The following is a 12,850-nucleotide window of genomic DNA, read 5'->3' as shown; positions in this document are numbered from 1 at the left end:
GTATGAATGCAATGTGTTAAAACTGGGTAAAGGAAGAGGGGGAAAGGAGTTGAGGAGGGTCCCTAAGTCTAAAATAAGATAATTCATATGTGTGATTGAGCTGAGTAGCCCAGACTGCTTACTGCATCACGTGTGTGCCAAGTCGCTTCAGTCACAGCCAACTCTTTGCGACCCTATGGGCTGTAGCCCGCCAGGCTCCTCTGTCCATAGGATGCTCCAGGGAAGAATACTGGAGTGGGTTGCCATGCCCTCCTTCAGGGGATGTTCTTGACCCAGGGATGGAACCTGCATCTCTTATGTCTCCTGCGTTGGCAGGTGGACTCTTTGCCACTAGTGCCACCTGGGATGCATTAGTTTACTGAAAATCTGAACGACTGATCTATATTTTTTGTTATTTTATCGGACCATTGTGTTATTCACATTTCCCTCAAAGGTTTGCAATTGACACTTTGAGAAAAGCAGTGGCATAAACACTTTTTCCCCCAAATAAGCTTTAAGAAATTGACAAATTTCCGTTGTGCTATTTTTACTATTATAAACAACCTTGTGATTATCTCCTTGTCATAAATTCCTAGAGGTGAAACTGTTGGGTAAAGGAGATGCCTCTTTTGCAGATTTTTGATATGTTTTATCAAGATGCTTTCCAGAAAGAGTTGATACATTTGTGAGTCCACCGAGTGTCGGTAAGGGCACATCTCCCCACACTGTATGGAGACTGAGTAATAGTGCATTTTGGGGTCAGTCTGAGATAGGTGCAAAGTGGTATTTTAAAACTTGCATTTCTTTAGTTTCTGATGACTTGATTCCCCCTGCCCTGCATGTCTTGGCTTTTAAAATTAGCTTTTATTTTTGTCAGAACTTTACTTGGTGTAAAGATTTAGGATCTGTAAACTTATTTTGAAAAATAAGCTCACTTCCATACCCCTCCCCACCCGGCTGCCCACCCGTAGAAGTAACTGCTCTCCAGTCCCAGCTGATTGATTTTCTATTTACTTCCAAAGCACTAGATAACATGCCTATGTTGCCACTTCCTGTTCTGCAGATTTAGTCATTATCTCATGATTTCCTGCTTTGGAGGTTGAGGATCGGGTTTGCTTCCCTGCACTCAGCCTCTTACATACACACATGCCTCCCTTCAACTCCTGGGAACTTGACTTCTTTAGTCAACTGCTTGTCTTCAGCCCCACCCTCACTTCTTCCCTGGAACCTCCATTGCCTTGCCACGGAGGGCAAGGATTTAAAGAATCCCCATGTTGTCAGTTTAGTGGGGTTTTAGGAAGAATGAATATAAAAGTGTGTGTTCCATCTGCCATTTTTCACTGGACATCCTTTTTTGCGTCTTTTAATGATCATTTAATAGAGTAATGGTTAAAATTATGGTCTAAATCCTACCATTGCTGTTTACTAGCTGTATGACCTTAGACAAGTTGGTTAAAATTTTTAAACCTTGTTTTTTTTTTTTTTCTTTTCCCATCTGTGTAACAGAATTAACAGGATAAAGCCCGGAATTAAGTGTGATAAGGCATGTAAGATCGCTGCTGGCAGGATCTTACTGTCTGCCGGGCACTTCCTGAGAACGGGTCGTCTCTGCTGTTGTTACTCCTCTGAATGTCTTGCTCATGACCTTTGCCTGGTTTCCACTAGAATGCTTGTCTTCCTTCTTGACCAGAGGTGCCTTTTATCCAGCCGGCTTTTAATTTATGGGATTTGGGTGTGTAATCATATCCATACTGTTTCATATTTTTATCTCTACTCATCGTCAGACTTATGTTTTTGAAAGATAACATAATGGATAATAAGAAAGAAGGGTGTGTGTTGTGGTAAAAGTGCACATTATGATAATAGTTGAGACAGTTGATAAGGGGGACCTCAGAGGCTAAATGTAAAGAAATGATTATATTCATCATGTCAGAGAAATATTTTTTTAAACCCTTAAACTCTATCTTGCACTAGTTTATTTTGTGAGTAAATTACCTAAAATTTTAAAAGCCTTCTTAAATGCTCTTCTCATCACCTACCCAGGTGGATTTCATCTGAAAACTTAGAACTCTTATTTCCAGTTTCTACTTTCTTATTTCTATGAAATTAGATACAAATATAACTCTTGAGGGGTAACATTTACATATCCCTAAGTGAATGCTGTGTTAACAGATTTGCTTTCTTTTGAGGGTGGTATGTAATATCGAAATAGTAGATATGTAGATATTTCAAAGTTGTAGTTACGGATACTTAACTCATCCTTGTAAGTTTATTTGTTTTTTGCTGGTTTGTCATTTTAGGCAGCATCAATTTATTGTTTTATTTTCATTCATTTTATCTTAGTTTTATGATTAACTTTATAAATCTTTAAACAACAGTTCACTGAAATTTGATCTCTCCACAGATTCAAACCAGGATGTAGCACTTAAACTTGCCCAGGAGCGAGCTGAAATAGTTGCTAAATATGACAGAGTAAGTATTCATCATTACTCTTTAAGTAATTTTTATTTTCAAAAATATAAATAGAAGTGGATTTGCTTTTTGGAGGGCTTAAATTGCAGCGGCAGTTTGTTTGTTTCGCATGACTGTTGAAGTCATCTAATTTCTCTGACTTTGTCTCCGTACTTTCTCTCCCTCCTCCCCTCTTCTCTAGCCACGCTGGCCGCCTGTCATTCTCCCAGGCTTGCTCCTGTCTCAGGGCCTTTGCACAGGCTGTTTCTTCTGCCTGGAGCACTTGTGTGCTGGATGCCCTCATGCCCTTTGGCCTCCTCTTTTTCTTTGCCCTGATGCTCCCAGTGAACTCTTGTTTGATCACACTGTTGAATATCCCCTCCATCCTCTGGCTCTCTCTGTCCCCTTTCTCTTCTTTATTTTTCACCATAGCTTTTAAAATGTCAGCATGCTTGATTACATTTTGTTGCCTGCCCTCCTTCCTAGAGTGTAAACTCTCCGAGGGTTAGAATTTCTCTTGTTTGATTTGCTCTTATATCCTAAATACCTGCAACAGTTCTGGCTTGTACTAGGTATTCAATAAATGTTTTAATTACGTTAGTATATAGAGTTAAATACCCATTTTATTTAATTGAATATGTGATATTGAAAATTGAAAACATGGATCTGAAATTTGAATTGGTACATGATGTATAATCTCTAGCTTTTTATACTTAAGTTAGTTGTGGAATCTGGTTTTTGATGCCCCAGAATATCACAATTGCTGACGATTTACATATGTCCTTATTAGTACCTTTTATCTCTTGAGATCTATAATGAGTTGTAGCTGTGATCTATAAATGTCATGTTTTATATTTATATTGGTTGCATGTAGTTTTGTATCTGTTATTTTTGATGATTTGTGAGAATAACAGGAACATGAAATTATAGAAGGCCATCTGGACTGTGCCCTACAGGAACATGGAGGCAGGGCTCAACTTAACAATCTGTTCCCAGAGTTTGTTTTTAAGTTGCTTGTTTGACACATCAGACACAGTTTCCTATTATTATGACTAGGTTTTAGCATATTCGGCAAGAAACCTAATTAATTTATTTAATTGCTTGACTAATTTAAAACCAATACAACCGTCATTCATTCATGCTTGCGTGCATTTTTTCCTGCAGTTAACACTCAGCGACCAGGTCAGGTGTCATGCTAGGCCTTGGGGAGTCAGTGTACAAATATGAATTACAGGAGGGCTTTGCCCACAAGGCTCTCCTGGCCTTCGTGGAGCAGAACGCGTGAGCTGACTGACTGTTGTGAATACCCTCAGGTGGAGGCTCCATGAGACAGTCAGGTACAGAGTGTGAAGTGGGAGGGATGGAATAGACCCTCTGGGGCTCCTGCTCTCAGCAGTGCTGGTTCACCGCTCAGGAGGGGAGTGATGGGCAGTGGGCCGAGGACAGAGCGCTGGGCCCACCGGCACTCAGGAAGGACCCACGAGGAAGCCAGCATGGAAGAGTCGGGCAGGGACGGGAGAACCAGGGCCCGGTGAGGCTGCGTGAGCATCACTGAGGGGCGCACTGGAACGGTTCACTCGATGAGGGTGCTGGAGCGTCCGTGGATCTGATGCTGGGAGGCCGTTGTGACCTTGGCAAGGATAGTGTTAGGGCCAGTGGAGCAGGGAAGTGGGAAGAAGAGAGGCAAAGTAGGTGGTCTGCTCTTCTGAGAAGTTAGGATGAAAAGGCGACATAGTTTTTTCTAACCCTTGTTTTTTGGTCTTTTTAAGAAATTATTCAGTTTTATACATTCCCAGTAACACTCTTCTTTGTCCCCTTCTATAGGGACGAGAAGGTGCAGAGATTGAACCTTGGGAAGATGCTGATTACCTTGTTTACAAAGTCACGGATAGATTTGGCTTCTTACAGTAAGTTGCATAGTTTGAAAGCTGACTTTTAAAATTATGTTTCTATGGTCACCTATTACATTGATTTTCTTTGTTTTTAACAGCATTGCTGTGATTAAGATTCCAGGATTAGTCCTGCAGCCTGCTTTTCTTTTCTTTTTTTTTTTTTAAGTTAAATTCCTGGCATTTTTTTTAACCTCTATGATTAAAATTGAACTATAGCTAAGAATATAATCTTTAATATTCACTGTGTTTTAAGAAGAACATTAAGTGCAATGAATGAGTTGTATTAATAATTTAGCAGAATTAAATGGAAATCAATAACAACTTGTATTTCAAAAATAATTATAAGGCATTTTATTTTATATGAATGCATTTAAAAAATAATTAGCAGTCAGAACGTCAGTGTTATGCAGCCTAAAAATGAGCAGTGGAAAGAAATGCCATTGATCTTCCTTACGGTTGGAAGTGTATTTGTGTTATTGCTTCTCAAAATTAATTCCATTTATCCTGAATATGTTGTACAAAGAGTTGAGAAAGGTCTGGAGCACTGTAAAGTAGTTAGAGTGGTTTTGACCCTTGTCCTGCCCTGATAGGAGCCTGCGGGTTCTTGTTCCAGCTTTGTTTAAACAGATTACCCAGGCTGGGGACTCTGCTGCATCTCTATAGTTCGTTTGGTTCCATACAATTTAGTAGTTACCTTTGCCACTTATTCACATTTTCCCCAGTCTCACTTATTATGAAGAGGAAAAAGCCAGGGACTTTTATTTTATGACATATGATTACATTTTGAAGAAAAAATAAAATTTCTTAGGGGGTTCCTAGCCAGTAACTTTGTAGTACTCAGACCTTCTTTTTCCTTTCCGTTCCGTTTTCTTGCATTTAGAAAATATTTTGTTGTATCGTGTTTTTCTCAGGGTCTCTCAAGCAAACAGAAAGAGTTCTGGGAGTTAGAGAATGTGTGCTGTTCTCCTGGCTTTGCTGGTCTCAGTTAACTATTTCATGCCTTATCTGTGAAACAGAAATCATTAACTGCCCTGCATACTTAGGGCTACTTGAAGCTTTGAAGAAATAAAGTGACAGAATACTACCTACAGGTCTAGACAAACCTCAGGTGTTATTATGATACCTAATCATATCAGCATATCTTAAATGTTCTCCTGAGTAGTTGTAATTAGAAGACTTTGAATTTCAACAGACCAACAAGGGCAGTCTTTCACGATGATGAAAGTACTATTCTTAAAGGAAACCCCCACTTCCACTTTTTTATAAGTAAATCAGACTTGGCTACAATGTGGCAGGAGGTGATGTTTACCTTTGTGTGGGTTCATGTGCAGATCTGAGGTATGTGAATGCTGTTTGAAGGACACTTTGAGCATTTGGCACCTTCAAGATCAGTGGGTCCCCAAATTTCCTGCATGTTAGAATTAGCTGGAGAATGTTTGTTTGTTTAAATAGATTTCTGGGTTCTATCTCAGATTTTGATTCACAAGGTAGGCTGCAACTCAGCTGATTTTTGACCTCTCCAAGTATTTGTGATGGGAGTGAACCACTCTAAAAGATGTTTTTATCAAAAAATGGTCTAATACAGTACAAAATAACATGAAAAGGGCTTCCGTGGTGGCTCAGAAGGTAGAAGAATCTGCCTGCAATGCGGGAGACCTGGGTTTGATCCCTGGGCGGGGAAGACCCCCAGGAGAAGGTAATGGCAACTGTCTTGCTGTATCTCACTGTGCACACTGTTCGCTGAACCCAGGATAGGCAAGGCGCAAGCTAAGAGGCTGGAAGAAGACTGTATGGAAGGAGCCCTAGAAACTGCAGACACATTTATTCTCTCCTGGCTGATGCAACAGACATAGCATAACCTAACACAACACAGCCTCTCTCCTGGATGACGCAGCAGCCGTAGCAGCAGACGTGCTCTATTCTGACCCAATGGACACAGCCATGACGCAGAACTAAATGCTGCTGCCTCCTAGCTCACATATGCACACAGTACCTCCTGACGTGCATGTTCAGTGCCATAGATGATCTCAGCCGTTTCATAGTCATTATTTACAAAATGTGGGGCAAGAGAACCTGAACATGCCATCTTGGCTAATTTGCTCTCTCCCCACAGCAACCCAGTCCGGTATTCTTACCTGGAGAATTCCATGGACAGAGGAAACTGGCAGGCTACAGTCCATGGGGCCCCAAAGGGTTGGACGTGACTGAGCAATTAACACTAACATATATGAAAACCTCTTAACATTCCAAAAGGGCCTGGGAGTTAGCTAAATTCTCTTTCCTCATTGCTTATAACAACTAGGCTCTGGCCCAGAAGCCTAACCTGTATTTGGCAATCTAAAAATCACACTCAGTTATTCCATATTTGTGTTCGCCTCTGTGCTCAGGTCCATTTGTCTCTAGTGGGAAATAGACCAGTGATTTACCTTAATAATAGCTCATATTTATTGAGCACTTACTCTGTGCTGGGCACTGTTCTGAGCTGTCTACATGGATTATTCCTTTCTAAACCTCTTAGACATAGGTACCCTTTTCATCTTTCTTAAGATGAACGGACACACAGAGAGGTCAAACAGCTTGCCCAGGTCCTGCTTGCAGTAAATGTAACTCCAAGGAGCTGACCTTGGCAGCTCATGGCAGAGCCTGAGTTGGGAACTTGTGCGTTCTACTGCCTGTTACTATTACTCCTCTGTAGTTTTAATAAGAGAAACATCACTGAAGCTCTTTGAAATGCCTGGAGGAAAATTAAAGGGGAAAAGAAGAGTGCCTAAGAAGGGGGCCTGTTTGAAATGATTCCTCTACTGAGATGGACGCTTAGATAGTGGTGAGCTCACCCAATCTTTGGAAACAAGGCCGAACCAGTTCTCAGGCCAGCCCACTGAATTTTTTATGTACTCCGTGATGCAAAACTAAAGCAGGCCCCATGAAGGAAAATGATGAACATAGAAACGGGGTTGACTGTGGTGTTGTGCTTTATGGAATTTCATACAAGTATTGATTTTTGTTACGGCGCCTCATTTCAGTGAGACGCTTTGTTCCAAGGTTGCTGCCGGTACTTCTGATCACTGGTCACTGTAGACTGGGGTTTTCTACGCTATTGAATAAAGTCACCTGGCGCAGGCATCTAGACCTTGCTCCCTGTCACACGTTGATCAAAAGAGCATTTCTTGCTGCTGTTTTAGTTCTTTGTAATTTTTGATTGGTTCTATGGTAAACATGGGTTTTAAGTGTCAATATCAATAAAATGGTACAAAGTAACTTTGTAGCCTTCTCTGAAGGCTGCTGACTTCATGACATTTTTTGTAACTTAAATTACTTGTTATATGTAAAGAAGGATGACCATAATTAACACGGCACAGGACTAACTTGGTTTTATAGCAGATTTCACAATAAATATAAAAACTGTTGGCAAACAGGCTTGCTGGTGGAACAGGATCATCTTTGTTTCGTATGCAGAAATGGGGAGCTGTCCCCAGCTATGTGCCTGTGATGGACTTGCATCTGGAGATTGGAGAAGTCCAGCTTATTTAAGAACTTAGAGAACTTTCAGTATTTGAACTTTCAACTTTTTTTTTTTTTTTTTTCAAAAATAGTCACTGCTCAACAAAGAATGCTTGGTATTTGGATAATGATAGATAATGCTTTTAGGCCACTAGTTATTAATAGAAGAATTACAAGGAAACTTTTTCAAAAAAAGATAAAATTAACACCAAGCCTCAGATTTTCAACCACTTCTTAAAAATGTGTATACATTGTCTGAAGTTTAGTATAACTATATAAATACTTGAAAGCCAGAAAAATGGTGTTTTTGTTAAAGAGTATCTGTTTTAAATACAGGATCTTGAGAACTCACTCCTTCTACCCATCCAGTAATTTTGACTAATTTTGACTAGTTTTAATCTAAGACAAAATTTGCTACAAAATCTGAAGTGAAATTTAGTCAGTATGTTGAGCTAACTGATTTTAACAAGTTAGCTAACTTTTATGTTTACAAATGAAACTTTATCTCATAGTTGCAGAAATACTCCACCTGAGCTATTGATTGAAGAACTACAAGTACATACAATCTAATTAGTAGTTCCTTTAAGCTTACTGGCAGATTGAAAAAACAAATAGATCAGGTAAGGTCCCTGTATTTCCAGCTGTGACTGTAGTTGCTTTTACTTAGTGTGTCTGTACAAGGCACAGCTTCTTGCTGTCAGCTTGGTGGTTTCTTTAAGCAGTCTCTAGGTGCCTCTTCTCATTAGAGGACCAGCCTTTGTTTTCTAAAGCAGGGGTAGGCAGACATTTCCATGAAGACTAGATCTTAAGTACTTCTTGGCTTTGTGAACCATATGGTGATTGTTACAGCTATTGAACTCTACCGCGGTAGCATTAAAAAAATCATAGACAGTACATAAATGAGCATGGTGGTGTTCCATAACATCTTATGGAAAAACCTGAATGAGCTTTTTGGGCAACCCAAAGTGGCTTAAAGACTTGAACATAAGACCTGAAACTGCTAAAAGAAAACTTGCATGGTATGCACTGACTCGATGGACATGAGTTTGAATAAGCTCCAGGAGTTGGTGATGGATAGGGAAGCCTGGTGTGCTGTAGTCCATGGGGTTGCAAAGAGTCAGACACAACTGAGCAACTGAACTGAACTGAAGCTCCTTGTCATTGGTCTTGGTGATGATTTTTTGGATTTGATGCAAAAAGCAAAGTCAAACAAACAAAAAGCAAGTAGAACTACATCAAGGTAAAAACTTTCTGCATAGCAAAGTGAAAGTGAAGTCGCTCAGTTGTGTCTGACTCTTTGCGACCCCATGGACTGTAGCCTACCAGGCTGCTCCCTCCATGGGATTCTCCAGGCAAGAATACTGGAGTGGGTTGCCATTTCCTTAAGGAAACCATGAACAAAATGAAAAGGCAGTCTACTGAATGGGAGAAAAGACTTGCAAATCATATATCTGATAAGGATTAATACCCAAAATATATAAAGAACTTGTATAACTCTAGCCAAAAAAACCCTCCAAACAATCCAAGAATGAGCGGAGGATCTGAATAGATACTTGATGTACAGATGATGAACAAGTCCATGAAAGTGTGTTCAGCATCACTAATCATGAGGCAAATGCCAAGCCAAATCACAGTGCAGTATCATGTTGTTCCTGTTAGAATGGATATCATCAAAGAGACAAGAAGTAAGTTTTGTCAAAGATGTGGAGAAAAGAGAACCCTTGCACACTATTGGTGGAAGTGTAAATTGATGCAGTTGCTATGAAAAATAGTACGGAGGTTTCTCAAAGAAATTGAAAATAGTACTGCCATATGATCCAGCAACTTTACTTTTGAATATGTATCTGAAAGAAATGAAAGCACTAACTCAAAAATATATCTGCATCCACCATGTTCATTGCAGCATTATTCTCAGTAGCCAAGACACAGAAAGAACCTAAATGTCCATCAACTGATAAGTGGAAATGTGGTGTTTATCTACAGTGGAATATTACTCACACATAGAAAAGAAGGAAATTCTACCATTAGCAACAACAGAGATAAACCCTGATGGAACTCTACTAAGTGAAATAAGTCAGAGAAAGACAAATGCTCACTTGTATGTGAAATCTAAAAACAGAAAAACCCAAACTCATCCATATAGAGAACATATTGGTGGTTGCCAGAGGTGGATTCATTCTACAGGATCTGCCTGATGCAGACCATGTAGCCTGAGCAGATGATTCCCATCTTTCCACAGACACATGCAATGCTTGGTTCTGGTTCAGTGTTGATAGCAGGCACAGTTAGGCCTGTTAGTCTTGTCTAGTGAATGGGAGGACGCTGAAGAACTTGACCTGTGGTGGCAGCCAGAGATGGCACTTCATTTGCAGTTAGGAATGTTTAGTGTTAGGTCAGGATATGCTCACGTCAGCCACACAGAAGGTTGCTCTTGCCCCGGCAGCCCACTCACCCCAGAGATACCACTCTTGGTGCACCCAGAAGTTGCCAGATGTTCTTATTCTTTCAAGATGTCCCTGCTGACCTCATCACTTAGCTGGTATGTCCCAGTGATGTTCGCAGGCCTTCTGCTGCTAGTCAGTGAAGAATGGATGCGTGCCATTCATTCATCACTGATCCCAGTGATCAGATCACAAATTAGCAGGGAAAGTCAGACTAAGAGCATAACAAAGGCTATTTTAAAAAGGAAAAGAAACAGATGAGTAGCCACTTATAAAAAAGCAACTTCAGAATCTTCAAAATTTCTTTTCTTCTTGAGAATTGATTTCTTAGCCTGTTTTTCATACACTCTTACACAATCTGAAAATAGATACATATCTAAGTTTGAACCCACTGGGTTAGATAATGCTGAACATCTCTGTATTAGGGTAAGTGATGGTGACTGAGTGAAAATGTTAGTTTTCTTATCTGTGAAATGAGGGGTTGTACTAGCTCTCTGAGATCTCTTTCAGCTCTTAACACTTTGTGGTCAGTTTTGTTGCTATAGCTTTATGCTTCACCTAAGAACTCTTCAGAGTAGCAAAAGAACGATTTTGAAAACACTGGACTCTTGTATACTAATGTATTGTGTTCCTAAAAGTGTTATTATCTGGTATGAAGAGAAAGGCAAAAATATGTATAGATCTTGTCAAAACCAGACTTCCTGGTGGCTCAGATGGTAAAGGATCTGCCTGCAATGCGGGAGACCTGGGTTTGATCCCTGGGTTGGGAAGATCCCTTGGAGAAGGGAACAGCTACCCACTCCAGTATTCTGGCCTGGAGAATTCCATGGACAGAGGAGCCTGACAGGCTACAGTCCATGGGGTCACAAAGAGTCGGACATGACCGAGTGACTTCCACTCACTTGTCAAAACATCAATACCACTGATAGAGCAACTCAAAGCACATAACACTGTTTATGGATAGTACAGATAGTTATTTTTACATTACTGACAGTTAATACAAGAGTCTCTGAATGTTTTATAATGAAGGTGATATCACAAAATTACTGTCTCAGAGAAATGGATTTGATCTTCCATTGTACATTAAAAAGTTATTCTTTCTGAAGTTTTGACAAACGAGGCTTTGCCTGTTTATTCTTAAATCTATGGGAGGCAGTTTTGTTTCCTTATACTAATTGTTTTGAACACTCATTTGTTACGGGCTAGTTTGAGACAAAGAGTGGAGGTGATGGTCTTGGATAGAGGTCGGCAAATGATGGCCTCTGGGCCAAATCCAGCTCTCCACCTGTTTTTGTAAACGTTTTATGGGGATTAAGCCACATCTGGTTTACATGCTGTCAGCATCTGCTTTCACAGTATGACATCAGAGTTGAGTAATTATGAAAAAGACAACACTGTATGGTCCACGAAGCCTAAAATATATGCTGTTCTTGCAGGAAAGTGTTGTTGACCCCTGGACTAGAGCAGTCTTGTCCAGCGGAACTTTCTGCAGCGTTCGTGGAGGTGTTGTCCCCTGTATCCATACTGTTCAGTGTGGTAGCTGAGTTATGGCTTGGGAGGCTGATGGCTGAACTTCTACTTTAACTTCATTTTATTTTACATTTAAAATTAAACAGCCACCTGTGGCTAAAGATGACGAGATTGGGCAGAGCGGGTCTAGAGATTTGAAGACAGGAGATGTGGTTTCAGAATGTTGTTGTTTAAGTCTCTCAGTTGTGTCCGACTCTTTTGCAACCCCATGGAATTGTAGCACTCCAGGCTCCTCTGTCCATGGGACTCTCCAGGCAAAGATACTGGAGTGGGGTTGCCATTCCCTTCTCTAGGGGATCTTCCTGACCCAGGGATCAAACCTACGTCTTCTGCATTGGCAAGCAGATTCCTTAACACTGAGCCACCTGGGAAACCTGTTTATAGAATAGCTCATTGTTTTATGCTGAATGTGGTGGAATGGAAGCTTACATAACTCTTGTGATGACAGGTAGATGGTTGGACATTGTGTGTACCTACAGATTTATAATTTTTTAAAAAAAATTTGCCCTGATTTCAGCTATTTCACACCCATTGTTTTTCCTCTGCAGTGAGGAGGAGCTCCCATATCACAATGCAGCTATGGAACGGGTAAGTCCAGTTCTCTGTTCATTTTTCATTATTGGGGAATTCCGCTCTTCAGAGGAAGAAAAGTTGCCACTTTTGTGATTGAGGGTTCCCTTATTATCTGTCAGTGCTGCTGTCAGCATTAAAATTTGACCCTCCAAATATCACTGTAAGAAAATAGTTAGATTAATGGTGAAACAACTTTAGATTTTATGGAACTTCTGTAGGTACTTGGACGAAAGGAGGGGTGGCCGTTGGCAGAGCCTGCACGGGATGGTGGTTCTCGGGCGAGGCCGCCTCGGGACGTGGGCCTGCTGAGAGCACACGCTCAGGACCCCAGGCCCCTGAGGTGTCATGTTGCCTGGGCACCTCTCCCGCACCACATGGCTCCTTCAGCCCTGGTCCAGACCAGCCGCTCTTGGCAATACAGCTGTGTCACAAGATTTCCTCTGCACCTCCCGCAGATGACTACAAAAAGAGTTTGCTGTAGTC

The 12,850-nt window shown here is 40.8% G+C and overlaps 1 protein-coding gene across 7 annotated transcripts in view; it reads left to right on the top strand.

Annotated features, from left to right (window-relative positions):
- USP6NL (USP6 N-terminal like) overlaps positions 1–12,850 on the top strand; it is a 140,189-nt gene that overhangs the window by 84,534 nt on the left and 42,805 nt on the right. For 6 of the 7 annotated variants that reach the window (XM_020892951.2, XM_020892970.2, XM_070471969.1 and 3 more), the window contains 3 exons: positions 2,384–2,451; positions 4,255–4,337; positions 12,343–12,382. In XM_020892951.2, coding sequence (XP_020748610.2) covers positions 2,384–2,451; positions 4,255–4,337; positions 12,343–12,382 — 191 coding nt within the window. Of the gene's footprint in view, positions 1–2,383; positions 2,452–4,254; positions 4,338–12,342; positions 12,383–12,850 lie in introns of those variants that run through there. The other variant, XM_070471971.1, reaches the window with a different exon arrangement.

This window comes from Odocoileus virginianus, chromosome 9 (genome assembly GCF_023699985.2).
Source record: "Odocoileus virginianus isolate 20LAN1187 ecotype Illinois chromosome 9, Ovbor_1.2, whole genome shotgun sequence".
In the NCBI taxonomy this organism is placed as follows: Eukaryota; Metazoa; Chordata; class Mammalia; order Artiodactyla; family Cervidae; genus Odocoileus; species Odocoileus virginianus.
The sequence above is the reverse complement of the archived record's forward strand: the minus strand, read 5'-3'. Positions and strand labels throughout refer to the sequence as shown.